Raw genomic sequence first — 16,125 nt, 5'->3', positions numbered from 1 at the left:
GGGTATCATACTTATCTATCATGACTGTAAAATAAAACTCGGCCTTTATGTACTCGTGGTTATTTATTTCAGTTCGAACAAGTAAACCTTAACTTCCGTAACAGCCTGTGATTGTCCCACTGCTGGGCTAAAGGCCTCCTCTCCTCGAAAAGAGGAGCTTATTCCATCGCGCTGCTCCAATGCGGGCTGGAATACACATGTGGCAGAATTTCAGTGAAATTAGACACATGCAGGTTTCCTCACGATGTTTTCCTTCACCGTAAAGCACCTTAACTTACAATGTTATAAAAAATTAATTGTCTTCTTCTATATCTATAATATATCGTATTATATAATATATAGGATTATTAAATAAGGAATAAAGGAATAAGCTCCAAACCCTCTCCTCAAAAAGGGAGAGGAGGCCTTAGCCCAGCTGTGGGACATTAACAGGCTGTTACTGTACTACTATTACTATATAGGATTATTTGGAAAACATTAATAACCTCCTTGGTAATATAATACAATAGCACTCAAATAATCCTGTATAATGGTTGTCAGATTAAACAAAAATAAAATAAACTTGGTATTCTTCTAACAAATAGCACTAAGTATAAATTGTAATGCGCAACTTTATTACTTTAAACAAAATAAATCACTCGTAACATAATGTCCTCCAGACCGATTTCGGCCACGGCGGCCAATCTCAAGAGAGATTAGCCAGCTGCGCAGGAGATATTATAGTGCACAAGTGTGTGCGCAAACACTAACTCTCATAATCCGATGGGACGGCAATCCGACACGACCGGAAAGAGTTCAGGCGCAGGACCAACGGCTTTACGTGCTTTCCGAGGCACGGGAGTGAAAACACTTCCAACTTCCAGACTCCGGGCTGCTACTGAGAATTTTCTGACAGAAAAACCCAATAACTTTTTATTGGCCCGACCTGGGAATTGAACCCAGGACCTCCGGGTCCGCGGCCTTACATTAAACCACTAGACCAACGAGGCAGTCATGTAACTTGTAACATACATTTGAAACAAATTGAATTTTGATTGAAATTACTACAAACCAAATATTCATGTAAGTATGTACACAAGTCACGTGTTGCTCTCGTATGTATGAATGTTTGTACGAATTTCGTATTAGGTTCAATCCACATTCGGCGCTTCTCTGGTCTTAACCAATAAACCGATGGTCATGAAATTTTTCATTCACGTTGTCAGGTGTACAGATATGGACATAGAATATTTTTTTTTATAGAATAGGAAGGCGACGAGCATATGGGCCACCTGATGGTAAGTGGCCAACAACGCCCATAGACATTGGCATTGTAAGAAATGTTAACCATCGCTTACATCACCATTGCGCCACCAACCTTGCGAACTAAGATGTTATGTCCCTTGTGCCTGTAATAACACTGGCTCACTCACCCTTCACCTGGCTGGCCAGCCAGGTGGACCGACGACCTTAAGAAGGTGGCGGGCACCGACTGGATGCGGAAGGCGGAGGACAGGGAGCTTTGGCGCACCTTGGGAGAGGCCTATGTTCAGCAGTGGACAACGATTGGCTGTTGATTGATTGATTGACTCACCCTTCAAATCGGAACACAAAAATACCAAGTACTGTTTTACGGTAGAATATCAAGTATATATATATATTATAATGTTATGTTTATTTTTCCAGGTGACAACTTCATTCCTATTTCCCATACCTTTAATTAGCATTCCATATAATTAATAAATATATTGTAACACACTGCCAATCATTATATAATAAAATTATATTTCTTATATAGTATCCCGAATTCCAGTAATCCATTCCAGTCGAAAAGAAAAAAAAAAAAACAGTGTCTTTAACAGTGATAATATAAATAATTATTAACGAAAAGCAATAATTTATCTGTATATATCTCGCTTTAGTATATAAAAAAAAACTATTTAAATAATAGATTCTATTAAATTATTATTTATAAATAAATATATATATATATAAATATAGAGATATATAATATTAATAGATATATTTCACACTGCACATTATTACATGAAAAAATAATATTATTTAAGCAATTTATTTTTTTCGCCATTTTTACGTGTACTCAAATATTTGAGTAAAATGTTTAGATAATATATCCAATATGAGTTCATCCCCAGCCATCGAGGCTTCTACCCCTACCGCTACCCCATCCTCCCCAGCGCTAAAAGCACCAGACTACCACTTCCAGACTTCAACGCCGAGCTATTACAAGGTAATCGTTTTTTTTTTTTTTTTTTAAATAAATAAGCACAAGTGCGATTCTGTAAGAACTTACTTCATTGCTCATCCGTGAAATGTTGACTAACTTACGGTGGTGTACAATTTTGATGCGTGTATTCTTGTAATGTTATGATTATTAAGGTCAATGTCGCATGCACGGTTTCCTGTGGCGAGTCTCGAGTTTGTTCTTACAGAATGGCGCTACTTATTGGTAAATATCGTCTACTCGCATTGTCTTATATATTATATAACTCTTATATATATATATATATATATATTATGTAATTCCAGAAACAGCATCAACCACTGAGCGTTGTGTTATCAGCAACCGCGCCATCGACACCACCTACTTACGGTCAGTGAACAATAAAACAATATAGTAAGCTAGTGCATATTTTATTAATTTGAATTTCGAATGTTATTATTTTTTTTTTTTACTCAAAAAATCGTCAATAGTTTATTGGACGATGGAAAAAATTATACTGAACAAAATTTTTCTTTGCCTATTTATATATAGATATATATTCCTTATATAGTCAAATATGTTATAATTTTACTCTAACTGTCCTGAATGAGGAACCTCAAGTGCATGACCCTTAACCCTATACCATTCGAAAAAGTACAATAGAGATAATTAAAACTTTTGGAATAATTTATAACTATGCTATATATATAGCAGCTCGACGATCGTGACGTCATTATAATTAAAATACGCACCAACATGTTTATACATTTATAATAAATATGATATAAAATTTGTATAGAAAATAAATTTTAAAATTTACAAAAAGTGTGCCGCCCCCGGGTGGGCTCGAACCACCAACCTTTCGGTTAACAGCCGAACGCGCTAGCCGATTGCGCCACGGAGGCGATGGGAGTCGTCGCGAAATAGAACATCGCTCGCGGACGCGTGACGCGTGACGGGCGACGATCGACTCGACGTATTGCATTGTTTATTATCTATGTATTGTATTTGAAATCTTTTTTTTTAAGTAGCGAAGATTTAATTTTGTAATGCCAATTGTATTTCGAAATTCGTAATTAGATTTATTTTGAATGACATCAAAACAGGACTGTTAAATATATATCGGCGTCTCAAAAGAAATATTATTAAAATAAATTACAAATCTAAGCCACATACGGACATCGTTTGGCCTTGCTACTTATTGATTGTCATAATACATATATGCATAAAGCACCGCCCTGCGAATTTTTGTCCAACATGCGTTTATTTATTATTGTTTTCTTCGGTTGTGTCTACGGATTTTGTGTGTGATTGGTGGCTCATCATCATCATCGTTCGTCCTACATTATGAGACAGAACTTTTGAAAAAGGTGGTCCGTTATTTGATTTCTTTTCTAATATTGGTAAATGGTCACCCCCACCCATATACATTGGCACTATAGAAATATTGACCATTCTTTATATCGCGAATGCGCTACCAACCTTGGGAACTAGGATGTTATGTCCCTTGTGCCTGTAGTTACACTGGCTCTATCGCTCTTTAAGCCGGGTCAGAACAATACTAAATATTGCTGTTTGGCGGTAGAATATGGGATAAACATGGTCATACGAATGGAACATAATCTTTGCGCTGGCTATTTCACTGTCACATCGTTGGCCAACACCATACTTTTTCTTCTTGTGCGAGAATTTAATTTTGCCGTGACTCCTAAGATATTAATTTAAATTAATCCTTTTATAATTCCAGTGAGGCAACCGCGTATTTTTATCGCCTTTCAATCGATTCAATTATTAGCAACCAACAGTTCCTATTAAAACAGACAAATTGAATTATTGCTAAATATATATTTTTTTGAAATATAGTATAATATTTTGCACAACTCGAGATGATTTATTTCACACAAACTATATAAACAAACATAGTCTGTTCAAAAGTAGCGTTGCTAACTAAAGAAGAATATTAAATACATAATTAAAAAAAAAAGACAACATTTTTTTACATCTCATCCCCTCCCTTATCACACGTGGGGGGAAACTAAGTCTTCTAAATATTCTTGTATTATGTGATAAGTGTTTTCAATTCACATATATATGTTTTAATAATAATAATATATATATGTGGATGGAAAACTGATTATTTTGACTGCCTCGTTGGTCTAGTGGCTACATGTAAGGCCGCAGACCCGGAAGTCTTGGGTTCAAATCCCAGTAAAAAGTTATTGAGTTTGTCTGTCAAAAATTCTCCCTTGCTTCGGAAAGCACGTAAACACCGTTGGTCCTGTGTGTGAACTCTTTTCGTTCGTGTCGGATTGCCGTCCCATCGGATTATGAGAGCGAGGAAATAGAGAGTGCACCTGTGTTTGCGCACACACTTGTGCACTATAATATCTCCTGCGTAGTTGGCTAATCTCTCTTGAGATTGGCTGCCGTGGCCCAAATCGGTCTGAAGGACATTATTATATATTTTTTATTATATGATTCGCTGAACCCATATGAATGAGGGGAAGTGAACTGATGATGATGTGACACATGTTCCTATTCGTGGTCTAGTGGTTAGTGGAATCTGAATTGATGATTGCCGGTTCAAATCCGGGCCAAAAATCTCTAAAGGAAAACATAGTCAGGAAACCTTAATGGAAATTGTCGTAAATGTGTTTTATTTGTCCGTTTTAAATTCAATATCGTTAAACGTCACATTTCAGGGGAACCGACGCTCACGCCGCCCCCGCGGTCCCCAGGCGCTCCGCTAGCGACCCCGGCCTCTGGTGACGGGAGGGCTCACCCTCCAGACGGGACATCCTCAGATAAGGTAAATTATTGCCTGATAATTTCACTCGTCGTTGTAAAAAAAAAACCGTGCGGTTTTTTTTTTTTACGATGGCGATAGTATATAGGTTAGGATAGGATGGTATGGATGGACTGCCTCGTCGGTCTAATGGCTTGATGTAAGTCCGCAGACCTGGAGGTCCTGGGTTCAATTTCCAGGTCAGGCCAATAATATCTCCTGCGTAGTTGGCTAATCTCTCTTGAGATTGGCCGCCGTGGCCGAAATCGGTCTGGAGGACATTATTATTATTATTAGTATGGTATATAATATAACAAACCAGAAGTGAAAAGCACTTTAAAAAAAAAACATTAATTTTTTTTCTTTGTAATTAAAAATAAACAAATAATAATTAATTCCTTTAAATGCTAACACAAAACCAAATAGATTTGACAACGTAATTGTATGTTCGAAGCATCCCAACTTCGCGCCAAAAGTAATATTCCTCTTCTATGACGGGCGATGGCGCGCTTTTCTTTTTTTTTTTTTTAACATACTCCGGCACAAGGTATTGATACATTCGGTCGAATATTGTTAAGTGTATATTAATAGTTGCGTTGAATTATTGATTAATTTTAAAACATTTTTTAAAATAAGCTTAGTATTAGTATATACAAATATACTACGCTGTTGTACGTCGAGGAGTTCGTCCCTCTGGAGCAATTCCTGTACAATCAGATCATGGTTACCATTAAAATGCTTTTTTAATAATGAACGGATGTGTGAAATTTCAACTGTGTAGGATAAGCGTAGTGGTTGGGTAGCTAATTTAGATTGCAAGTTATGACATTTATTTATTTATTATAATATCAACACCAACAAGTACACTAATAAATACAATTGAGTCTTTAAACATGACGTTGTGCAAATCAAGTGTCTCCTTAATTATATGTGTTGCAAAATATATCAACATTTCGAGTTAACAAAAATATAATAATTTCAAAAATCAAAATATTTATGACATAAACAAACTTACAAACAATAAGTTAAAAGCTCTACATGCATTGGCCACAGATTAGATAAGGTTATATAATATAAATATATGAAACAAAAAAATATATAAAAAGAATTCACTTAGGGGACACCCGGGTTTGAACCGGGGACCTCTCGATCTGCAGTCGAATGCTCTACCACTGAGCTATATCCCCGTTGAGTGAAGTGTTGAAAAATCATACTATATATTACGAAAGTATTATCTTGTATGTATTTCTTTATTCTTACCAATATTATATATTTCTTTATTCTTACCAATATTATAAATGTGTAAGACATTCTGTTTTATTGTTACAAAATAGTCATTAAAATATATAATATTATATATATTTAACTATATATATTTAGATATTAACACAATTTATAAACATGTAGCGCCGAGGTGGCCCAATGGTAAGAACGCGTGATTCTTAACCGATGATCGTCGGTTCAAACCCGGGCAAGCACCACTGAATTTTCATGTGCTTAGTTTGTCTTTATAATTCATCTCGTGCTTGACGGTGTAGGAAAAAATCGTGAGGTAATATGCATTTGTCTAATTTCACTGAAATTCTACCACATGTGTATTCCACCAACCCGCATTGGAGCAGCGTGGTTGAATAAACTCCAAAACCTTCTCAAAAATAGGAGAGGAGGCCTTAGCCCAGCAGTGGGACATTCACAGGTTGTTACTGTGTCTCTTCTATATGCTTTTAATAATAATATATGTAAAAAAATGACAGTTTATATAATAATAATAATCAAATACATTTTACAATTTTATAATACACTTAACTACAATTTACAAATTATTACATTACTTATTTCTTTTATTACGGTTTGTTTTGTGTAGCGAAATCAATATCAAGAAAATATTTGTTGGACATTTAACAAGCTCTGGGAATAAAAGAGTTTGGGCATATTTGGTTTTAAGTTTTTTTTTTCCAAATAAACTAAATTTTAATATATTTATTTTAAAATTTCGCTTCCCTTTCCGGTTTAAACGATAATTAAGTCGTAAATATTGTTGTTATGATTTTCAGTCATCAGAAACAGCAGTGGGGGGCGTGTCGCGTACGGCAAGCACAGCGCTCTCACGCAAAGAGAGTTACAAAGCGCAGAGGCAGCACTACAGGAAGGAGAAGAAGAGGGCAGCCTCCGCGCTCCTGCATTCGATAGAGGATCCATCGGTCGTCGTACTCTCGGATTGGCTGAAGGTAATCCGAATGATCACTTATTTGGCTGCAGATCTGGAGATCTGGGGCTTGTGTGGTGGTGTTGAAAGTATGGAGATATAATGAACACTCCATGTGCTGTGTTCGTGCACACACAACGGAGATATTAATCAGCAGCAGCTGCTGGTCATCGGTATTTGGAAGTGTGGCCAAAATTCGATCAGGATTTATTATTTGTCTGTTACGTAAAGCTCTTGGCTACGTGCCTTAACTATTTCCTGGGTCAGATTACCTGTACACACACACTTTAGTACAATATCCTGCGCTGCGTAAGTATTAATAGAATACCACAGCATATATTCCATTTAAGGTGTGTCGTAGTCCGGTTTGAAGGGTGAGTGAGCCAGTGTACAAGGGACATAACATCTTAGTTCCGAAGGTTGGTGGCACATTGGCGCTGTAAGGGATGGTCAATATTTCTCACGGTCTACTGACTGAGGATCAGTCGATGTCTATGGGCGGTGGTGGCGTTGCACACCATCGCACCATCAGGTAGCCCATTAGGAGTTCTTAAATGAATAAAAGAAACGTATTAATCAAAATAAAACGCGTGAAATTTTGTTCAGTTCTCAAGACGGTAATTCTTCTCCAGGTTCGTGGGTCGTTGAAGTCATGGACGAAACTCTGGTGCGTCTTGAAGCCCGGTCTACTGCTTCTCTATAAGAGCCCTAAAGCTAAAGTAAGTAACGTATATACATAATTTATCCCAATAGCAGGATGACTAAACACCGGCCGCAGAGGGTCATATCGATAAGAGCGATAAGAGGGTATCGTACGGTGTCTTGGACAGCGGCGATGCTCCTCGCGGGCGATCCGCCCTGGGAACTCCAGGCGGAGGTGCTCGCAGAGGTGTACCACTTCCGGGCTGAGGCGAGAGACCGCGGTGACCGTCCAGGGTCGGCGAATGTCGGGCGGATCAGGGTTCTAGCCCAGCAAGCCTTGATAGCCCGATGGGAGGAAGATCTGGGGTCCCCCACGGCGGGCCTGGCGACAGTGGAGGTGGTACGTTCCCACTTGAGTCGCTGGGTCAAAAGAAAACGAGGCACGCTCTCGTTTAGGTTGACGCAGGTACTTACCGGACACGGCTGCTTCGGTAAGTACCTGTACAAGATAGCACCGCGGGAAATGACACCTTCCTGCCACGAGTGTGGTGCGCCAGCCGACACGGCGCAACACACCCTGACGGAGTGTGCCGCGTGGGCCCCAGAGGCTTTCCCTGGCGGCAGTTGTCGGCGGAGACCTCTCCTTGCCGAGCATCATCAACGCGATGCTCGGAAGCGATGAGTGCTGGTCGGAAATGGTCTCCTTCTGTGAAAATGTAATGTCGCAGAAGGAGACCAATAAACTACTACGACCTTAAAATGAAATGACGTCTCTGGATGAGATATAAATATGATCTGTGGTATTTATTGTGGATTCTTGCATTGCGTTTTGAATGTAACTTTGTTATCGGAACTTTAAAAATACTTATATCTAACAAGTTTAGATGAAGAGGCGCGGGTAATATGCAAAGTAAATAGTGTATGTCCTTCCATGGGTTTCAATCTTGCTTCGTACCAAATTTAATCAAAATCGGTTCAGTGGTTTAGCCGTGAAAGCGTAACAGACAGACATTTCGCATTTATAATATTAGTATCGTCATGTCTGTTGTATTGCGTTTTACGGTTGTTAGGTAAATGAAAATTCACTTGTTTCAACCATTTCGTCGTCGAGTCGAGTCGAGATGGCCTAGTGGTTAGAACGCGTGAATCTTAACCGACGATCGTGGGTTCAAACCGGGTGAGCACACCACTGAATTTTCATGTGCTTAATTTGTGATTATAATTCATCTCGTGCTTGACGGTGAAGGAAAACATCGTGAGGAAACTTGCATGTGTCTAATTTCATTGAAATTATGCCACATGTGACATTATGCCACATACTACCAATCCACATTGAAGCAGCGTGGTGGAATAAGCTCCAAACCTTCTCAAAAAGGGAGAGGAGGCCTTAGCCCAGCAGTGGCACAGTAACAAGCTGTTACTGTTACTGTACACCATTTTGGTGTACGAGTACTCAAACTCCAATCTAGCTTAAGATAATAAATGTAATAGACGCATAATCTCATATCGTGTAAGTGTTTTTTTTTTAATCTGTATGCTTATGTCAACCGTACCTGTAATAGTTATATAATTTTATTTACAGAGAAGTCACTGGGTCGGAACTGTTCTGCTGACGTCCTGTCAGGTTATAGAGAGACCGAGTAAGAAGGACGGCTTTTGTTTCAAACTCTATCACCCCCTCGAGCAGAGCATCTGGGCTCCGAGGGGCCCCCATAATGAGACGATAGGTGAGAGTCTGTATTGACTAACTAGCTGCCCTTTAGCGGGTAGAATGAAGATTTTAACTTGAGATTGGCGGGCTGGCGGCGTGGTCGGTAGATACTTGCCTTTCACATCTAAGGTTGTGGGTTCAATTCCCACCCAGGATAGACATTTGTGTGCATGAACATGTCTGTTCGTCCTGAGTATGGGTGTAATTATCTATATAAGTATGTATTTACAAAAGAAAAGTAGTATATGTAGTATATCAGTTGTCTGGTTTCCATAGAACGAGCTCTGCTTAGTTTGGGATCAGATGGCCGTGTGTGAATAATGTCCCAGGATATTGTTATTATTACCAAGTGTGCAATATTTATTTATTGCACTACAATATTTCCTGATCAGTGGTTCACGCTTTATAATAATAGTTTGGATTATATATTTTTAGGAACGAGACGTGGATTTAAAAAAAAAAACGGAAATGTTTAGTTAAATAAAAAACAAAGAAATTAAAATAGTAACGAAAAACGACTGTTTAACATTAATAGAGAAATGTACCACTATGACAGCTCAGGCAGATGAAAGCGAGTTCCGATCTTCAGGAGCAAAGAGAGGCCCATCATGGAGAGAGAAGTTCTTTTATAGTCCGGTGCCCGTGTGTTGCCAGACTTCTCGCTTGCATCCTTATAATATACATTTTTCTATATATAAATTTTTATAGCAGTTTTATATATAAGAAGCAATATATTAGTTTATGATAATGATTTGTTTTATTTTCGTTGTTGCTGTGTTTTTCTTTATGTAATTGTGATACTATGAATAGAATTTCATGATTTGGTCAAAGTCGAATCCACCTCGTGACGTACCTTCGTTATTGCACGTATTTACGACTTACCGAGGAGAGCCGGACACCCCCCACCAGCCCGCATTGGAGCAGCGTGGTGGAATAAGTTCCAAACCTTCTCCTCAAAAAGGGAGAGGAGGCCTTAGACCAGCAGTGGGACATTCACAGGCTGTTACTCTACTGAATAGAATTTACTTTTGTTATATTATTTTAATCGTGTACACATTGATGAACGAAATCAATCAATTATAGATGGTTACTCTTATTGTTATCATTTGAAACAGGTGCAGTGGTCCAGCCCCTCCCCACAGCGCATCTCATCTTCAGGGCCCCCTCCCAAGCGGCTGGACACTGTTGGCTGGATGGACTGGAATTGGCGTTAAGATGCAGCAACGCTATGCTCAGGTAACTCATACTTTATTTATTTATATGTATGTTGTACATACATATAAGGCATTGAAAGGAATTAATCTATAAAACAATAATAGTATATCTAATATGTATGTCAATTACAACGACGACGATTGGACGAGCCGGTTGGCGTGGTTGGTGGATGCTTGCCTTTCACGCCGAAGGTTGTCGGTTCGATTTCCACCCAGGACAGACATTTGCGTGCATGAACATGTCTGTTCGTCCTGAGTCTGGGCGTAATTATCTATATAAGTATGTATTTACGAAAGAAAAGTAGTATATGTAGTATATCAGTTGTCTGGTTTCCATAGCACGAGCTCTGCTTAGTTTGGGATCAGATGACCGTGTGTGAATACTGTCCCGGGATATTATTATTGTTATTATTACTAAATGTGCATTACACTTTCCGATTCAATCTAATCATATTCAAATTGGAAGTAATAAAAATAAAACATCACTAATTGTTAAAAATTTCAAAATTAAATAATAAATAATTTCATTGTTATAATAAAGAATTAATCGGCGAAACCGTAATTAAAATTATTAAAAGTACTTTATACGTTAAGGTTTCTCTGCTTACTACACTTATGGCGGTTGTAAATAGCCCATAAGGTTGAATGTGCTTGGATTAAAAAAAAAAGTGAGCCGTCGCGAGACGTCTGACTGATTTTTTTGTTATTATTTTGTACGTATAGTACGCATACAAGGATAGTTTATGGCATAATAAAAAAAAAAAAAACAAAATATATTTTGAAGAAAATGTTAATATGACTTTTATTTATACCGCAACGTATTAGTGACATACGACGTGACGTGACGACGCGTCAGATGTTTGGAGGAGTGGAGTTAGTGTGTCTAAGTAATTATTACTACAATCCCGGAATTTGGGAGTGGGTGGTGTTTACAGTTGGTCCTGCGCCTGAACTCCTTCCGGTCGTGTCGGATTATCTCCCCATTGGTTTTACTGGTGGTAGGGTTCGTCTAGGTAGGTACCACCCACTCATCAGATATTCTACAGAAAAACATTAATACTTAGTATTTTTGTGTTCCGGTTTGAAGGGTGAGTGAGCCAGGGTGATTTCAGGCACAAGGGACATAACATCTTAGTTCCCAAGGTTGGTGGCGCATTAGCGATGTAAGCGATGGTTAACATTTCTTACAATGCCAATGTCTATGGGCGTTGGTGGCTTTCCATCAGTTGGCCCATATGCTCGTCCACTTACATATATTATAAAAAAAAAATTAAAAAAAATGAGAGCTCATATACACATGTGCATTATAATATGTTATAATCACTAGACCAAAGTGACAATTATACGTTACAGCATTAAACCTAATATAAATCACTACATATTATAAAACAAAGTCTGCCCGCTGCATATGTCTGTTTGTACGCGATAAACTCTAAAACTAAAGAACGGCTTCTCATTCGGTTATCGCCAATGAACGAAGGGATTATTGAGGAAGGTTTTAGTGTATAATTTATTAATGTTTCGAGTGAATTGAATGGTATATGACCATGATTGTTGAGCAGTCGGAAAAAGTCACGCCGACTGAGAACTTTACCGGCTTGCACCGCGTAAATCAATAGAGTAAATCAATTATATGAATAATATTACGATATTTTTATATTCTTTAGATCCATTTTTTTTTCACTCAGTGGAAACCTTTAGAAAGGTACGCATTTGCGGCCTCTCCCGCGCTCAGCGCGAGGCCGGCTGCCGTCCTCCTCAGGGATTCTTTAGATCCTTATTCAACTCGTGCGAAGCCGGAACGGGTTGCTATTAATGTAATTATTTTGTTTTCACTAATTTTCTTTCATTTGTTTTTTTTTTTCAAACCACAGATGCTCCCGGTCGAAACCGGAACAGGCCGTGGAAGATGCCCCCGCTTCACAGACGAACATCTCCCACGAAGAACTGGAGAAGCACTTCAATGAACATGGTTAGTACGATTTTATTTTATTTTTTTTAATTAAAATTAATAAACGCCTGCGCAAATTGTCGTAGCAAAAACATATTCCGAAATTTTGTTGATTTTTTTTTTGTAGGGTTACAATCTTAATATTATATTTATAGTCGATTCCAATGGCAATGTTGCTATATTATGTACTTTAAACAGTTCTATTTTCATATATATATATATATATATATATATTTATTTATAATACAACACTATTTCACTTAACTATTTATACAGGATTATTGGTAATTCGACGTGTTCCCGTTAGGAGGTGATAGGGGTGACTATTTGCGATAATTTTAACCCCCCATAAGCATTATGCAAAAGTGAACAATTTTTGAGTTTTTTTCAAAATAAATCAAAAATGCAACATCACAAATTTATTTAAAAAAAAGTATCAATTTTAATCATTTTTTTTTCTTCTGATTTATAAAAACGATTAAACAATGGTTTTTTATCAATGTTAAAACAACAATTATCGGGCCAAATTTAATAATGCGAGACGAAAAACGATATTATTTCAATATTTTATTGAGTTTTTATTTTCACTAAAATGCCTTAAAAACAAAAACAAAACGTTAAAAAACTAGGCTTGCAGATTATTTTAAAAACATAACCGTTTTCTTAACTCGCCAACAATGCATAACAACTAGAAACTTATTTCAAGGAAACTGAAAAAAATAAATGATCACAAAGGATACAGGTGGAAATTCGTATTCAAACTAAACTTCGAATTACCAAAAACCCTTTATACACTTTAATTTCACTTCCAAAGTTCCGATAGCAAACTTCGCCGATACATAAAACGTCATTCACGAATGTACAATGAACACCACAGATTATTAATATCTCGACCAATCAGAACGCGTCGATTCAAGGCCAGTGTTGCTTATTTATCTGTGCGCCACCCGCTATTGGAATCGACTATATTTTAATATGTTTTTATACTTTATATGTTTCTTAATAGGATTTTTGCTTATGAGAAATATTATAGATTTTTTTTTCTTTAATTAAAACGGTTATAGGCGTTGAAACATAAATTTGAATTTCACATGTTTACGAATGAATGTTCGGTTGTTATATTCAAGAAACAATTCGTTTTGCTTGAATTTTTGAAGTTGAATTTTCGACGAGGGTAAATTCAGATTTATAAATAAGGGATAGTAGGATAAATATATGAAGATGTTAGATCATATACTAGTGTTAATTAGATATACCGTTCGTAAGCGAAACGATTCGTTTATTTTTTAATATTTATAATAAAGCATGAAATAATTTATGGTCAAGTTTAAAATGTACGTTTTCACATTGTCCACGAGTTGACGATGACGTCACGATTGACGTACGTCACGGTTACGTGTGTTTGTCCACATATTTAAATCGGTTCTCTTTCAAAAGCTTAAATAATTTCGTTTTTGCATTAAAATGTTATATTAATATTGGGAATGGAACACGTCTAGTCCCGTCCGTGTCTCTGAATCAAATGATATAATTTTGTGTAATTCTCAATGTCGTGACGTGTATCGTGTCACGATGTCAAAGCACGTCACGTCACGGCTTTACTACTAATCACGATGACGTCGTATCGTCTACAGCCAAATCAGATTGAAGACGTTTTTGCGTTTGTAATAGTAAACGGTCAGCAGAAAACTTTTTATATTTTTTTTATGACACTTGTAACGCTACTCATGCGACATTGCGAGGCACGTGACAACTGTTTTATCCCGTTATGTTATAGATGTTAAGTTTCTGAACGACGATATTGCACGATATTGCGTGTGTTTATTTGGACACTTAAGTTTGAATGACTACTAATTCGTATATATATTTTTTTTTTTTTTTGCACGTATTCGCTTGCTATATCCTTTTGTATTGTATGTTTAAGTAGTTTTAAGACTTGATGAGTCGACATGTAGTTCGCCGCTGCCTCTGCTATCTGTATCAGATTATTCACCTCAAAGTTCACGGTCCGAGTTCAAAGCGTATCATTCGAAAAATTATCATGATAAATTATCGAAGAGTTTGACGTCTAGCCCGTTCAGATTCGACGCGAAACTGCCCATATTAAGATGCTTCGAATTGCCGAAATTGTCGTTCGGCGAGCGGAGTAACGAACGGGATAAGAGTTCAATGAACTTTCTAGAAGATAATATCACGAAGATGATCCTGAAACGACGCAGTTCGACTCCATCCGTTTCGAAGTCTAATTCGTCGCAGAAACGGATAAGCGAGTTCAGGGAGTCAGGGGTTAAAACGGACTCGGAGAACGATGAAGCTCTCCAGTCTGAGATGATGAAACGAAGGAAGATTCTGGAATCGGAAGTTCTGTTCAGTTCGCCAGAAAACTTCTTGATAACTAAAACGGCTCCATCGTTGGAGAGGTTCGGGGAGTCGCTCGATGTGTCATCGTCGAGCGATGACGTTATCACGTTTAGGTGATGTGTTTTCGTTTTCGAAGTGGTCTAGTTAATTTCAATAGATCATGCATGAAAGCCGATATGGTCTAGTGGTAAGAACGCATGAATCTTAACCGTTGATCGTGGGTTCAAACCCGGGCAAGCACTACTGAATTTTCATGTGCTTAATTTGTGATTATAATTCGTCCCGTGTTTGACGGTGAAGGAAAACATCGTGAGGAAACCTGCATGCGTCTAATTTCACTGAAATTCTGCCACATGTGTATTCCATCAACCCGCATTGGAGCAGCGTGGTGGAGTAAGCTTCAAACCCTCTCCTCAAAAAGGAAGAGGAGGCCTCAGGCCAGCAGTGGGACATTCACAGGCTGTTACTGTATGCATGAAAATAGAATTGACAAACGGGCTACCGGATGGTAGGTGGTCACCACCGCATATAAACTCTGTCGATGTTAGAAATATTAACCATTCCTTACATCGCCACCAAAACTGGGAACTAAGTTTTTATGTCTTTTGTGCCTGTTGTATATTTTTCGTTCATTTATTAACAACCCAAAACATTTGTATACATGACTAATTAGTGGCTACATATAAGTCCGTAGAGCCTGAAGTCCTGGTTACAAATCCCGGGTTGAGCCAAAAAATATTATTGTTGTGTTTTTCCGTAGAAAAATCTCAGTAGAAGCCCGTTAATGTCTGACTACTGTGGTATTCATTGTCTATCAGATCCGTTGTCCGTTTGCCCTGTTGTTGTTATGCAGTTGGCTGTATGGTTATTAAATGATCTTCTTGACCGAACAACTGCAACAAACAACATCAGCAACCTGGCGAGTGTACCATCACTCCACTCTCTGATAACTTCACAGCATTACGCCTTTTTCCATTTTTTCTGTACTATCTATTGAAATTAACTATGACGTTATTATTATTAAGAGAAATGGAAAAGTTTTAGTAGATTTC

The 16,125-nt window shown here is 37.7% G+C and overlaps 1 protein-coding gene and 2 non-coding genes across 3 annotated transcripts in view; 1 reads left to right on the top strand and 2 right to left on the bottom strand.

Annotated features, from left to right (window-relative positions):
• Nucleotides 1-1,988: 1,988 nt before the first annotated feature.
• LOC126779905 (oxysterol-binding protein-related protein 8) overlaps nucleotides 1,989-16,125 on the top strand; it is a 49,037-nt gene continuing 34,900 nt past the window's right edge. The window contains exons 1-8 of the mRNA XM_050504085.1: nucleotides 1,989-2,230; nucleotides 2,530-2,593; nucleotides 4,906-5,012; nucleotides 7,043-7,216; nucleotides 7,827-7,913; nucleotides 9,419-9,563; nucleotides 10,663-10,783; nucleotides 12,636-12,733. Of these exons, the coding sequence (XP_050360042.1) occupies nucleotides 2,120-2,230; nucleotides 2,530-2,593; nucleotides 4,906-5,012; nucleotides 7,043-7,216; nucleotides 7,827-7,913; nucleotides 9,419-9,563; nucleotides 10,663-10,783; nucleotides 12,636-12,733 (907 nt within the window). The 5' untranslated portion in view covers nucleotides 1,989-2,119. The remainder of the gene's footprint in view (nucleotides 2,231-2,529; nucleotides 2,594-4,905; nucleotides 5,013-7,042; nucleotides 7,217-7,826; nucleotides 7,914-9,418; nucleotides 9,564-10,662; nucleotides 10,784-12,635; nucleotides 12,734-16,125) is intronic.
• Nucleotides 3,035-3,108, bottom strand: Trnan-guu (transfer RNA asparagine (anticodon GUU)). The gene has a single exon. It is a non-coding gene; the product is annotated as a tRNA-Asn (tRNA).
• Nucleotides 6,104-6,175, bottom strand: Trnac-gca (transfer RNA cysteine (anticodon GCA)). Its single transcript has one exon. It is a non-coding gene; the product is annotated as a tRNA-Cys (tRNA).

Source organism: Nymphalis io, chromosome 30, assembly GCF_905147045.1.
Source record: "Nymphalis io chromosome 30, ilAglIoxx1.1, whole genome shotgun sequence".
Taxonomy (NCBI): Eukaryota; Metazoa; Arthropoda; class Insecta; order Lepidoptera; family Nymphalidae; genus Nymphalis; species Nymphalis io.
The sequence above is the reverse complement of the archived record's forward strand: the minus strand, read 5'-3'. Positions and strand labels throughout refer to the sequence as shown.